This window comes from Peromyscus maniculatus, chromosome 3 (genome assembly GCF_049852395.1).
Source record: "Peromyscus maniculatus bairdii isolate BWxNUB_F1_BW_parent chromosome 3, HU_Pman_BW_mat_3.1, whole genome shotgun sequence".
NCBI classification, from domain to species: Eukaryota; Metazoa; Chordata; class Mammalia; order Rodentia; family Cricetidae; genus Peromyscus; species Peromyscus maniculatus.
The window spans coordinates 154,003,280-154,017,939 of NC_134854.1; the positions used below are offsets into that span (position 1 = coordinate 154,003,280).

At 39.1% G+C, this 14,660-nt stretch overlaps 2 protein-coding genes across 2 annotated transcripts; one reads left to right on the forward strand and one right to left on the reverse strand.

Annotated features, from left to right (window-relative positions):
* The first annotated feature begins 3,668 nt into the window (after positions 1-3,668).
* On the forward strand, positions 3,669-5,941 carry Smim10l1 (small integral membrane protein 10 like 1). Its single transcript, XM_006996978.4, has one exon. The coding sequence runs from the start codon at positions 3,842-3,844 to the stop codon at positions 4,043-4,045; it is 204 nt and encodes a 67-aa protein (XP_006997040.1). The 5' UTR covers positions 3,669-3,841; the 3' UTR covers positions 4,046-5,941.
* A 3,959-nt stretch (positions 5,942-9,900) lies between these two features.
* Positions 9,901-13,332, reverse strand: Tas2r42 (taste 2 receptor member 42). The gene is given in 2 exon segments (XM_042274627.2): positions 9,901-12,847; positions 12,850-13,332. Coding segments are annotated over 2 exon segments (723 nt in total). The 3' UTR covers positions 9,901-12,607.
* Between the last annotated feature and the right edge of the window lie 1,328 nt (positions 13,333-14,660).

Sequence of the window (14,660 nt, forward strand, 5' to 3'; positions counted from 1 at the left end):
GGAAGTCTGTGGGAGGACCAGTCTTGAATTTTCAAAGAGTCCTTAGGTGGAGGAGAGAGGAATGAGGAAATATCAGATAGAAAGATAGACATAGAAGAAAGACAGAGGCAGGGGATAGCTTCAGGAGTGCCCTGGGTCAATATCCAGCCCCCTTTGTTTATCCAAAAGGGCTTTTTAAACAATGCTAAGGGGAGAGGCGAAAGACTTTCCCTTTGCAAGATCTAAGCACAATGTACAGCCAAGTGTAGTTCAAACACCTGGCAACCACACCTGTGACCAAATCATCCCATTATGCAGCCCTGCTGGGTAAAGCAAGCTCAGATTCTCTGACCCTGAGTAAGGCCTCACTAGAGAACTTCTGTGGACCCCCACAATAGTCACATGTAAAAAGCTGTTATGCCCTTCATTTTGGTCTTTCAAGTCAAATTGCTCTCATACTCACTCAGCAGAGCAGTATTTTCTATGTTCACAACCATAAAAATAAAATCAAAACTAGCAAAATTTGTGTATGGCGGATGTGTGTGGTCTATACATACTTGTGTGTGATCATCTACATGCCCCACAAAGCAAAGACCGGAAGAGGATATCAGGTGTCTTCATCTATCACTCTGTTCTATTTCCTTGAGCTAGGATCTCTCACTGAGCCTGGAGCAGAAATGGTGGCCAGCAAGCTTCAGTAATCCTCCCTTCTCCACTTCCCGTCCACCCAGCACTGGTATTACAGACACACATGATCATGCCATGCCTTTTATCAGCTCTGTGGATTTAAACTTAGATCCCCACAGTTGTCCAGGTGCTCTTATCAGCTAAGTCGTCTTCCCTGCCTCCCCTTTAATATATCTACTTTATATGTGCTCCTGGATTGTTGATGTATAGTGAAGTTATTCTTTATAATTCCATGACCAATGTCAAGCAAACAGCACCACAGTGTGCTAGTAGGTGAACTCAATCTTGTCTTTCTACAAACAGTACATTCCCATAACTGCTCAAATGAACTCTTGTTCATATAGTCTATGTTCCTCCTATAAACCAATGGACATCACAGTTGACTTTGGATTGAAGCTGCATTCTTGTTTACTGTCATGAAAGTAGGTACATATGCTGTTTCAACATTTGTGATCACTTTTGTTTAATTTCCCCATTATTTGTGTTAAACAATTTTAGTTTTCTGTTAATAAAATGCTAGCTTCAATACGTAGATTATTCAGTTTTCTTGGTCACCCAGGAAAACTAATACTCCTTCAACAGCTAGTTACTATGTGTACATGAGTACACACATTTAAACAAAGTTACACATAGTAACTAGCTGTTGAAGGAGTATTAGTTATACACAGGTGCACACATGTCTCATAGGAAAATTATTGTTCTATCATCTCAAATGTGCGTCTCTTGTAGATAATCAAAATTCAAAGCACCTTTCATGCCTTTCAGGCTTTTCAGCCCTTTATCAATGTTTGTCACAAATATTCTTCATGTTTAGAGCTTTTATAAAGTTACTGGTTTGGGTCCATTCAGCTTTAAAATAATTTTTTAAAATAATCTGCAATTCACAGCATCAAGATTTAAACTTTTCCTGTGGTTTCAACCTGTAGGAACACAGTAGTTAAACTTGCTTATACAAATGAACCAAGAAATAGAATAAAGTATCTAGTGACACACTCACTTATACACTCCACACAATTTCAAGGAAAACACCAAACAATTTGAAAACAAAATTTTATTCAATAAATCATACTGGAAAAACTAAATCACAATAAGGAAAAATGAACTTCAACTCAAATTCCAAACCAAACAAAATGTTAATTTGAGTTGGTCACAAACCTAAATACAAAAGAGTAATAATAATTCTAGACAAGTGAGAAAACATCCTTATACAACTTTATAACAACTTCTAATAGGCAAAGATTTCTAAGCCAAACTTGTGGCAATCCTCCTGCCTCTGCCTCCCAAGAGCCATGGTTACAGGTGTGTACTACTATGCCTGCCTTGTATAATAATAATATATTATGTTCTTCTCACTTTAGCATCTTGACCAGCATTTTGTTGATGGAATTTATCCACAGTGCTACACGCACAGGTGCTTCCTTCCTTTCCAATTCTCTCCAGGGCTGTCCTCTCCAGGACTGTTATCAGGAAGGTATGTTGGATTTCGTCAAAACCCTTTTCTATATCTATTGGGAGGATTTTATAGTTGTCTTTATGTCCATCGATATGATTTATTACATTATCGACTTATATATATTGAATTATCCATGCATCTCCAGAATATACCCAACTTGGTTGTGGTAGATGGTCTTTTTGATATATCAAACCTTGTTGTAAGTATTATAGCATCTATATTCATCATGGATATTGACCTGTAATTTTCTTTGGTTTTTTTTATGTGTCTTTATCTGGTTTTGTATTAGAATACTGGCTTTGTAGAAAAAGTTTGAAAGTGTTACTGTGTTTCTTTTTCTTAACAATTTAAGAAGTATTGGTTATAAGGTATAGTGAGAACAGCAATAGCTACAGAGAGTAAGTAGATGGAGGGAGGGAAGAGCCAAGAGATGGGCATGTGGGCTTTGAAATGTATAGTAATTACTGTGAGTAGGACCGGGACTCTGGAGGCTAAGGACCCTGGTATGCTGATAGGGCCCACGAGTATGTGTGAACAAGGGAGCCCTATGTCCTCCTGGCCAGAAGTAAGGGCAGTAACACCTTTTGTCAGAAAGGAACCCACTTCACAAGTTTCTGGAAAAATGCTGGTTTTTACCAAACAGCCAGAAATCCTCCTACAGTCCAGGTTGAGTTCATATTTGGACATTTGGACTTCCCTTTGAAGTTTGGGGGATCGATGTGTCTTTTTGGTCTGACACTTTTAATTCACAAAGATGCTTTGAATATGTAACACATACATGCAGTTAAGGGTTAGATATGGAGCATTTTAACAGTGGCATGTAAAACAACACCGTATTCTGAAAGTCATGACCAGCAACTAACATACATACATTATACATGCATGTAGCTAAACGGGGGAGATTACTGGGGGAAAAAATGAAAGTGCATCACATAAATGCCAAAAAAGCATTGTGACTAATGGAGACTCCTATTTCTATAATGGAACTAAGGATATGAAAATAGATAATAGTAGTGCTCTCATCCTTAGAGACTATCTTGTTTTTTTTTTCACTAGTGCATTTACGTGCAAAAAGCTGTATTTATATGGGTTTATATTAAGTGTGGTTACACACATATAGATACACACACACATACACATACATACACACACACACACACACACACACACACACACACACACACACTGAAAAAAGGGAGGTATATATTTTTGTCTGTCACTTTGCAATCTAAATAGTCCTAATACACAGGTAAATCCATAACCTAATAAGGTGACTTTTCACAGTTATAGCGTGTTACAAATGCAGACGCTGCCTGTATAAACGTCTGTAAGGTGATCATCATCTTGTCTTAGTATCAAAGTGAAATGTTACAGGATCACGGGGCAGACGAATTCATCTTAATGCACCTTTGAACCTTGCAAAATGTGTCCTGTTGGCTAAATTACATCAGCTCACTGAGCTCTTTCCTTTAAAGTGACAGCGATCTGTGCGCAGCTGTCCCCACAAATTACATAACTCCCGGCAACAGACCTTCCTCAGGAAGCGGACAGGAAGGGGCGGAGCCCACGCAGCCCCCGCGCCGCGAGGGAGGCAGCGGCAGCGGCAGCCGGAGGCCGCTGGCAGGGCAAGGGGGAGCGGGTGGCCACGTCGTCCCGGCACGGCCCGACCTGGCTCGGGAGTGCGCGGAGCTGCGGAGAGCCTGGGCCGGGTGGGACAACGCCATGGTCCCCGCCGACGTCCCGTCCGCCTTGGCGCTCAGCGCTGTGGGCCCCGCGGCCGCCACCCCGTACGGTGTCTTCTGCAAGGGGCTCTCCCGGACCCTGCTGGCCTTCTTCGAGCTGGCCTGGCAGCTGCGCATGAACTTCCCGTACTTCTACATCGCGGGCTCGGTGATCCTCAACATCCGCCTGCAGGTACACATTTAGGGCCGCGCCTGCCGGGCCGGGCCTCCTCGGGCACCCGCAAGATGGCCGCCCCGCGCGCGGCGCCGCCGAGACGCGCGAGAGGAGCGCGCAGACTCGCGGGAGCGCGCCCCGGCCGCCCCTTCCCGGGATCTGGAGGTGGGGGAAGCTTGCAGAGTCTGTTAGGAGCCGAGACGTTCCAGGAGCGGAGAAGCTGGGACCCGAGGAAGTATCCGAGGAATACACGTCCGCCAACCCCTGGGGAACCTTAGCATCTGACGGAGGGCACAGGCTGCGTTATGAGACAGGAACACTAAGTTTCTCCAGAACACAGATTTACAACAAACTTGGGTTCTGAATTGATCTTTGGGAATTCTGGACTGTGAGCTTAGTCCTTGAGTCAGAGGCCTGTTCCTTGCCAGGAATGTGATCTCAAAAGGATGTATCTCTTCCTCCCACAAGAGGATACATTGGAGCTGGGGGTCAAAGCCGGACTACACGAAAGCTTGTTCCCAGTGCAAACACAACAGCGGGATTTTGAACAAATGGTGGCAGAGTGTGGGGATATCCCTGTCAGAGAGACAGTTGGAGCCAAAGAAAAGGAAGTTCAGTCGTGGCAGAAAAATGGACTGTGCTCTCATAGTCATGCAAATGGACCAAATATGGCTTTTTCCTGGGAGTACTTAATTCTGGTTACAGAGTAAAATGCAGATGTTACAAACCTTGTGAAAATACAGTTGACAAGTGGGAAGACAAGAAACTAAATGGAATGGCGGAGCCCTTGTGGAGGGGGGCGGTACTCTTGAGAGTGACTAGGACATTTTGTGGATTATGGACAGCCATAAAGTTTCTAACTGCTAAACAGACGGGGGTAACCACATGAAGTACACAGGAAATGTCCAAAGATGAAGTGTTCTGAATGTCCAAAAAAGAGCAAATACCTGGTGTGTGTGAATGTATGCTAGAGATTTATCCAAGTCTGGGGTGAGTTAGTACTTATATTTTATTTTAAAATTAAAACTGAAGTCATTATAAACCCCATGAGAAATAAAATATAGTCATAAATTATGCTGCCCTACCTCGTGTGACTGATACTGTACCTGTAAGATAAGTACTTGCTTAACAAGAAATGATTATGTAACACTGGGGGACTTGAAGAGGAAAAGGATGTAATATAATGATGGAAAGTTCACCAAGAACTATTACAGAGGGCTGGAGATTTGGTTCAGTTGGAGAATATTGCCTACCATGCACAAGGCTCTATGTTTGATCCCCAACACTACAAAAAAGATCTAATATATAAAAAGCAGCATAAACTACAATTAGGAAAACCAATGCAGAAACACGTAAGAGTTAAAAGAGTTATTTCTGAAGAAAACAAATGAAAATAGGAAGAGGAAAAGCAGGAGTTCGTTCTTTTTTGTTACCAATCTAACATTATTGTGTGATTCATTTTTAACCATGTATGTGATTTTCTTCAATTAAAATCTAATTTAAAGCCGGGCGGTGGTGGCGCACGCCTTTAATCCTAGCACTCGGGAGGCAGAGCCAGGCGGATCTCTGTGAGTTCGAGGCCAGCCTGGGCTACCAAGTGAGCTCCAGGAAAGGCGCAAAGCTACGCAGAGAAACCCTGTCTCGAAAAACCAAAAAAAAAAAAAAAAAAAAATCTAATTTAAAATATTTCATTTTAAAAATTTCCCCAGGTAATATCTCCCACAGGTTAAATGACACAGAAAGCTCATGGGATTGAAATTGTAAATCATACAGGACAGTTAGTGCTTGATACTATTAATATAGAAGTATTCTGCCTACTCAAGCTTGGAAATAATTTCATTTCTACTTGTGATTTTCCTTACATATAAATGTAATTGTATTCTTTCAAAACTCATGTAAGATGAATATATACTGTTACAGGCTCGACGTGCAAGTGTAACTGTCTGAGTTATTTCCTCACTATGAGCACATGTAAAGATGGTGCATGCTGTTTTAAAACCCCTCTGCTGGATTTGTCAGCAGATTGCCAGTTTCCAGGCTTTTCTAGGGAAATCTCATGGTGCTCAAAGATAACTGAAAGGATCCAGTGAGAGCCAGTCATAATAGTGCACATCCGTTATCCCAGAGGTTATCAGGTTGAGTTGAGACATCATGTGTTCAAGGACAGCCTGGGCCACGTGATGAAAAATCTGCCCCAAAAAAACAAAAGCAGAAGAATCCAGTGATGAACAAAGCTTTAGAAGAAAATTCAATATCTCCTCATTACTGTAATTCTAGAAAAGCTTGTGAACCTAAAAGCTTCACTTTTGTTATTGTATTTTGTTGTTTTTTTTTTTTTTCTTTTTTTAATTTTTCTTTGGTTTTGTGTTGTTTTTGTTTAACAAGATTGCTCAGGAATTTGCTGTGTAGCCTAGGCTAGCTGAGAACTCATGATCCCCTGACATGTGCCAACAGGCTTTACTCTTGCCTAGTGACATTTTAAATGTCACAGGAGTCCCAAGGCTATATGCCAAAGATTTCTGTTGCTAAAGTTTTAATCTAAATGAGTGCTTGAGGGGAAAATAGTCAATGTTTAATTGATAAAGAAATGTACCTGATGTTTTAAAGTATCAGAAAAATTCAACTATAATAGGACAGATAAGTGTGACCACAGAGCGAAAGAGCTGGGGACATAGTTTAGTCAGTAAAGTACGTTCTGTAAAAGCTTGAAGACCTAAGTTTGATCCCCAGAAGCTTCATAAGTAAGCCAGGCTTGGTAGTGTGCCTGCAGTCACAGTGCCAAGGAGAGGCATAAGTGGGTCCTTGGGGCTCTCTAGCCAGCCAGGCTAGCCTACTTGGCAAGTTCCAGGACATTGAACGTCACTGTCTTTAACAATAAGGTGAACAGTGCCTGAAGAATTATACTCAGTATTGAACCTTTAGCTGCCTCCTAGATCTTCCTACTTGATATCCTCCTTTTATTTATTTTTTTAGATCCACTGAGTCCAATTCATGTTACCTATATATTCAAGGATGTTGGGTCATTCATCCACATTCCTAAAGAAAAGTGACAATAGCTATCTGCCTATAGCTCCTCAGCTGGGGATTGGGCCTTAGGATTCCCTCTTTATTCCATGATGGAATCTTTGAACTGGCCTGATCTTGTGCTGGTCTAATGTAATTAATTGTAGTTCAAGTGTGCAATCACCATGTGATATCTAAAAGTTTGCACTCTTTCTCATCCTACCTTTTACATTCTTTCCTTCTCCATGTTGATTTTTTAAACCTATCTGACAAGTTGAGGTGGAGAATAACAGTGATATTCTTCTTTTTATTCATTTTTGTCTTATTATCACTAATTCGGTGTAAAAATAGATTGTATTATTTTATGATTCTAATATAATCAGCTTCTGTCTTGACTCTATGCTATAATTAATTTGAGAACTTTAGAAAAAATATTAGGCATGGCATTACATACTTGTAATTCTAGTTAGTACTCAAGAGGCTGAGTCAAGAAGATTTTGAGTTTGAGCCTAGCTGAAATTATGTAGTGAATATTGGGCTACCCTGAGCGACATGATAAGAACCCATCTCAATATGCATTTCCTGTGAGCTTCCTCAAAACATTTTTATTTCATTAGTGTGGAGTACACTGACAAAATTCTGAGAGTTTATTGATGTATGCCTCACAAAACCTGTCAGGCCTACATGCAAAGGAATTCTAGTCCCAGGATTTGGAAAGAGCAAGACAATCCTAGATTTCATGGTATGGAAATCAAGAGACCTAGAAGTTACTAATACTTTAGAAATACTCTGAAGGCCACCAGAAAAAGAGTCATCATTTTTAGGCATGGTTTAAAAGAGACCAAAACATGAGACTTAATGTTTTTTAAAAAATAAGAAAATAAGTCCAGTGATACTCACTGAAGAACATTTATGTTCATAGTTACATTAAAGATGTACTCTATGAAGAAAACATTGAGAATTATAAAATCATATCTATCATACTATTGAGAAATAAAAATCCAGCTGAATATTACATTTTTTAAAAATCTATGTAACTATAGATATTATTTATAATCCTGTGATGAACTACCTTTTATATTTCCTTTAAAATATCAAACGGTTGAGCTTTGTACGATGGAGAAATTGTTACTGTATATCTAAGTATAATGTGTATTATTATAAAATGTTTGTAAAGGTAACTTGATTAAATTAATCTTTATGCTAGAGTTACAATCAAAATAATTAGTCTAAGCATCTAATGATAGCTATAGTTAAAATCAGAAAACTTGGCTGGAGAGATGGCTCAGCTGTTAAGAGCACTTGCTACTCTTACAGAGGACTCAGGTTCTGATCTAATATCACATAGTGGTTTACAACAATCTGTAACCCCAGTTGCAGTGGATCTGGTACCCTCTTCTAGCCTCCAGAGGAACCAAGAATAAACATGTTGCACATACATGCAGGCAAATTAAAAATCAGAAAACAGATGATAATTGATTTCATGATGTACTGGGCTAAAACACAAATAGCACTTCTCACCAAGGAATAGATATAAAGTACTTGTGGAAATCCACTCTGACCTAATTAATACAAAACATAATGGGAAGTTAAAAAAAAATGTAACAAATACTTTATCTCTGAATGATCTTATCACCTTTTCTCACACATCTCAGTATTCCATTTGAATTACACAGCCTTTTAAGTCACTCCTCTCTCTCTCTCTCTCTCTCTCTCTCTCTCTCTCTCTCTCTCTCTCTCTCTCTCTCTCTCTGTCTCTCTCTCTCTCTCTCTCTCTCTCTCTCTCTCTCTCTCTCTCGTATGCATGTGTGATATTCCAGTAAAGTGATTTGATGAACTTCATGTTTGCCTCTTTCTGTCTCCCTCAACACTTCAGGCACTCATCTTTAAGACTCCCAATGTTCTCAGTGGCCAACAGTGCCCAGTGGCAAGTGTTCCCAACCCACAACACCCTCATGTCCTATCAATAGCAAGAAGTTCGTGAGGAAATATGCCCAATTCTTGTTAATTGCACTTAGATGCTGACCTTAGCAACTTTTCGTTTGATAGACACTAACTTGAAGCCATTTGGAATTTTTTAGTTGTAAGAGATCCTAAATGTTTAAGGGTAAATCTTAACCCAAAGAGCAATGCCAGAGACCAGGACCAAAATGTGAAGTGTCATATTCATCTCCCACATATGAAGGGTATTTACCCAACTTAGTCAATACCATCTACAAATACTCCTCTTGTGCTTCATTGTAATTTTTTGTTTCACTTTGAATAGCATGCCCCTTTCATTTTCAAAACAAAGAGCTACAATTTTTCCTCAATTTCTCGAAGGATGGGATGGCTAGTGGTAATTGTCAGTTTGACAGATCTAGTATCACCTAGGAGATGGACCTCGGGGGGTATGGCTGTGGGGATTATCTTGATATTAATTGATGTGGGAATAACTGTCCTAATTTTGGGTGGGACCATTCCCTGGACAGGGGATCCTGGGCTGTGTCCCTGGAAGAAGGGAGCTGAACAACAGTTGAATTCAACTCTTTGTTTCCCAGTTGTGGGTCTGATGTCATCCCCTGCTTCAAACCCCTGCCACTTGTTTTTCCTGCCATGATGGACTGTGCCTTGAACTGTGATCTAAGATAAAGCCTGTCTCCTTTAAGTTGTTCCATCAGAGTTTTTTTTAATCACAGAAAAGGGGAAACAAAATTAAGACAGGAAAATATTCTTCACTAGCTCTTCCTCACAACAGACTTCAGGTGGAGCTCGCCTAGCTTAGAAGGGCAGGCTCCCCAATGGCAGGGAGTTTAGGGTTAGAATGAGAGCAACTAGGCATCTTCTTAGTCTCAGATAATGTATTAGTTTTGTCATAACACACACACGGGGGGGGGGGGGGAGAACCTAGAAAAACTGTAAAATGAGATTTGATATACAAGGAGTCAAAAAGGATTGCTTGTGTGTTTCTCAAATGCATTTAACAGAATTTCAGATAAATTTTCTTGTGAATATTATTCTTAAGAAATAGATGGGTAGCATATTACCTGTTGTCTAAAAATGGGAGAATTTGGAAGGCCTTTGTCATAATGTCAACAACCATCAAAAGGGTCTAGTGAGGTTTTGCAAGGAAAAGTCACCTAAAAAGTAGCATATGTCTTACTTGAGACAAATCTGTAAACCATTCTTAGAAGTCAGTACAGATACAGGTTTTTATCTGGTATATGTATCCAGAAATACTCAAGAAAGCATGCCTTTGTGTCCCTGATACCTTTAGAACTTGGCATCAGAGTTTACCCAATTCCATCAGCATACTCAAGGTATTCCTCTCCTGTCAACTGCCTACCTCTGTGGATGGAAAGAAGAAATCATCACAAAATAAATTCTCAAAATGAACATTTATTTGTCAGGTAAGAGGTTAGTAGTGAAAAATAAGTAATGATTTCCCTCTTTCACCAACATTTTGGTCAATCATTCCAGGTTGCATGCATTGGCCTGGGGTTACATATATTGACAGAGGGTCTGATGCTGCTGAGGCTGTCAGGAAGGTGACAGATGGAGATAGAGGAGGCACAGGGCTAGAGCTCACTTGTCATTCAAACATGTGGAGAACAAACCATTCATTGCAGTAACATATCCTATGGCCTGGGTTCATTTACTAGTATTTTGCCATTCTTCTACTGTCAAGAATAAGACCTGTTCTTTATACTTCTCTCTGCTAAAGTTTGCTTAAGTGTAGGTTATTGCTAGCTATACATTAGCTCACTTACCCCAAAAACCATTTCATTAGAATCAAAAGTTGATCACATGTGTACTTAATTAGCTTCTCTTGATTACCAAATTTCAGTAACACTAAATACTAAATAAAATAAAAATAAATTCTTCAAAATAAAAATGAGGTCAACATCTAAGGCTAACCTGCACTCAACTGAATTTACACATTACGTTTTCCAAGGCAAGATGATTAAAATACAATTCATAAAATAACATATTTTGTTTTATAAAGTACAGATTACTAATAAATGTGTGCTATATTATTAAAGCAATCATCAACATCATTCTTATCACCTATATATAGAAGAACTACATAGCTCAGAGGTAGTTGGGTGGAAAATGTGAATAGTTCTACCATTACCTTTCTTATAACTCCACCGAGCCAAACTGACATGTATATCATCATTTCATTGCAGCTTGTTTTACCTTAAAACTATATAGACTAAACAAAAGTATACTGTGTATAATGTCTTATCTGTATAATGTTATAATTACCACTGTCACAGTGAAAATGTTACAGTAAATTTCCCCCACTGTCTTATTTGGAGTTTACAGCTATTGTTTCTACACTTAAATTGCAGCATTATAAATACATCTACACATCCACAGTACCCTTTAAACTTGCCATGTATCATAAACTGCTTTCTTTATCTTCTCACTTCATATAATACCAGTGTCTTGTGCTAAGAACTCTGGTAATCAGATTGCAATGAAGTGTGTACACAAATACATTTCATTCTCTACAGGACATGTTACCTTGTAGTACCAACATAAATGTGATACTGAAGTAAAGGTTAATTTATTTTTAGATAGACCATAACAAGACCATAACATGATAGACATACTGATTTCTGCCACTGTGAACATACTGCCAGTGTATATGCTGCTCTAGAATTTAGAAAAATTAGCAAGTTTGTAGAAACAGCAAAAATAATTTTAACTTGGGAATTCACATGAAGATTAATGTTTCCCACTGTAAACATAAGGTCATCCCTATTTTCGTATGACCATCTTATTCCTTAAGTATCGACAAATGCTTTAATAACAAAGACAAACTTATCTTTTCGTTTAAGAAAAATGAGAAGTGAGACATGGTGGTGCAAGTCTTCAATTCTAGAATGTGTAAGGCAGGTGGATCTCTATGAGATCAAAGCCAGCCTGGTCTACGTAGCAAGTTCCAGGCCATTAAGTTTCTATATCAAAAGGAAAATAACACTTAAGAATTCAAGCTGTGGGAGCTGGAAAGATGGCTCAGCAATTAAGAGCACTTTTCTGGCAGAGGACCTAGGTTTAGTTCCCAGGACCCATATAGTCACTCACAATGACCTGTAACTCTAGTTCCAGGGAATTCAACACCGTCTTCTGACCTATGTGGACTGTGGACACCAGACACAGACATGCATGCAGACAAAATACTCATACACATAAATAAATCTGAAAAACAAAAGGAAAGCTTTTTTAAATAATTTAAGCTGTGAGATGATGTTTTTTCTCTTTAGGATTTCTTAATCTCTTATCAACATTTTGCCCATCTTCTGCCTGTTCGGGCTTACAAGTTACCTAGATATTATGAACCTTCCCTGTGAATTATAATTACATACCTTTTGCCTGTAAAATTAACTATTTGATTTCCTTTAAAATGTTTGAGACTATTAGTTTTTATTACCAATGCTGTAAACAGACAACAAAAAAAGATAGGTTTGTGTTTTATAGCCTGACTGTGTGCAAATTGTCACAAAATGCAGTATGTTCAAGGAACTATTCGCGTATGTTTAGCAGTACTTAAAAGACCCCAGCAGAAGAACAGTGACCTTCCAAGGCTCCTTATTAAGTTATTCACTTAGTAAAGACTTTGGAGAATCTGTGAAGGGAGAGGATCATCTCTTGCAGCTGGCTTTTAAGATGTTGAAGGTCCCTCACTGCTGTCTGCTGAAGCTTACTATTTCCCAGGATCAGAATAAATGAATGACTTAAAGGAAAGGTAATTAATGTTAACAGAACAAACTTAATTGACCTGTTTGATGGAAAATAAAAAAAAAAAAAAAATAACCAACGTGCCACCTGCATGAAAAAAAACTGTGAATTATGAAGAGAATGAGGAAAGACAACAGCATTTTCACAGCCTTCTTGTGGACCTTAGTTCTGGAATCGTCAGAGCTGATAGAAATGAGGTTGAGGCTTCTGGAGTGCTTCACCAAGGACAAAAATAAAAGGAACAATGATGCTAGGGACACAAGAAATGGGAACAAGTACATCAGGTCAAAAACAATTAGCTTTTGAACAACAATAGTCTTACTTGTATCTGAAAATAAAGTCAGATTGTTTTTAGAGATCATGATCATATTCCTCAAAATAGGAAGTGTTTCAAGCAGTAGAAAATACAAAATCAGTGAGCACATAGAAAATACAAGAAAAATAATAACCACTCTTCTCATTCTCCACTTTAACTAGAGGAAAAGGGGATGGGAGAAGTGGGCAGTTGAGGAAGCAGAAAATGCCTTGTAACTGATAATTCGCTTCCTGCTATCTGAGGAGTTTCCTTTGCCTTCTGTGCTCTCCATTTAGACAGTCCTGGGATTAATGGCTTTGATGGAGAAAAGAATTTCAGAACTACAGTTGGTAGTTTACTAAATTACAAAAGCACTGAGGGAAAGAATAAGACATACTCAAGTTTCATAGGGGCTTCTTATGGGAAATCACAATTAGTTGTCTTAGCATTAGCATTTATGCCATTTTCATTGCCCTTGAGCTACATCTCAAAGAGGTGTTAAGAAGTCTCTTGGTTTTTTGGTTTTTTGTGTTTTTTTTTCTACCTTAGCTCTGATAAGTGAGAGTATGAGGTGTCTCGAAAGATGCCCTGGGTGGGCTTAGAATGTGATATGATAAAACCAGGAGCCACTGACATTGTACAATGACATTCTGGTTAGATTTCTAGAAAACTGAAGGTTTGCATCTGAGAACGGAGAAAGCTCCAAATCAAACACTGTTCGTTGTGTTGAAATTTTTGGTTCTTAGCTGTCTTTGAGAAGCTTCAACCACTCTGTGATAAGTGACTCATTTTCCTTCAGATGTCTCCAGAATTGCCCCAGTCTTTCTAATATGCCTCAATGTCAGTGAAGATCACTTTTACAAACCAGATCATGGAACAACATGTCCTTAATTTAACCAGAGCAGTTTATTTTCTAGTAGCCAAATGCTATGTTTAAACAGTCAGTCATGTCCCAATAGAGAAACTGAACATTATGCAACACATTAACTTATTAAAGAAGTAACACCAAGAAAATAAAGATTCATGAAAGAATCTATGTTGATCAAGTCTACAGTGTTTTTTATAATATTCTTAACAAGCAGAGAATAGAAATACGTTTTCTCTGATAAAAAGTTGTCTACAAAAGCCAGGAATAACTATGATGCCTACCTATGATACACTGAATTTTTTTCCCTTGAGTTTGTGGCAAAGTCTGTGATAAACTGTCTTACCTTATATATTGTTTTCAATGTTTCACTAGTTGCAATAAAGAAAGAAGAAGATGTAGAAGATTTAAAAAAACATGGTAAAGTTGGAAGGATGGAAAGGGAAGGGAGAAATGATAAAATCACAATCTCAAAATATAATTTTAAAATGAACCTATGAAGAGGCAAAACCAGTGCCCCTATACCCCACCCATTGCAGCCCCAGGTACAGGGCAGCAGGCAGGACTCCTGCAGGGAGACATGACCACCACCCCCACTGGGCCCTGTAACCTACAATCCCCAATCCACACCCAAAACCCACCCATCGTCCAAGACTGAAGTTGCTCCCTGAGATGCAGACTCTGCCAGCTCCAATTGGACCAAGAGGCTGCAGGTGCTCCCTGCAACACAGAGCCTTCCAGCATCGAACACAGAG

What these genes read in the sequence shown, in the direction of transcription:
- Smim10l1 (XM_006996978.4), top strand. Translation starts at nt 3,842, where the DNA reads ATGGTCCCCGCCGACGTCCCGTCCGCCTTGGCGCTCAGCGCTGTGGGC.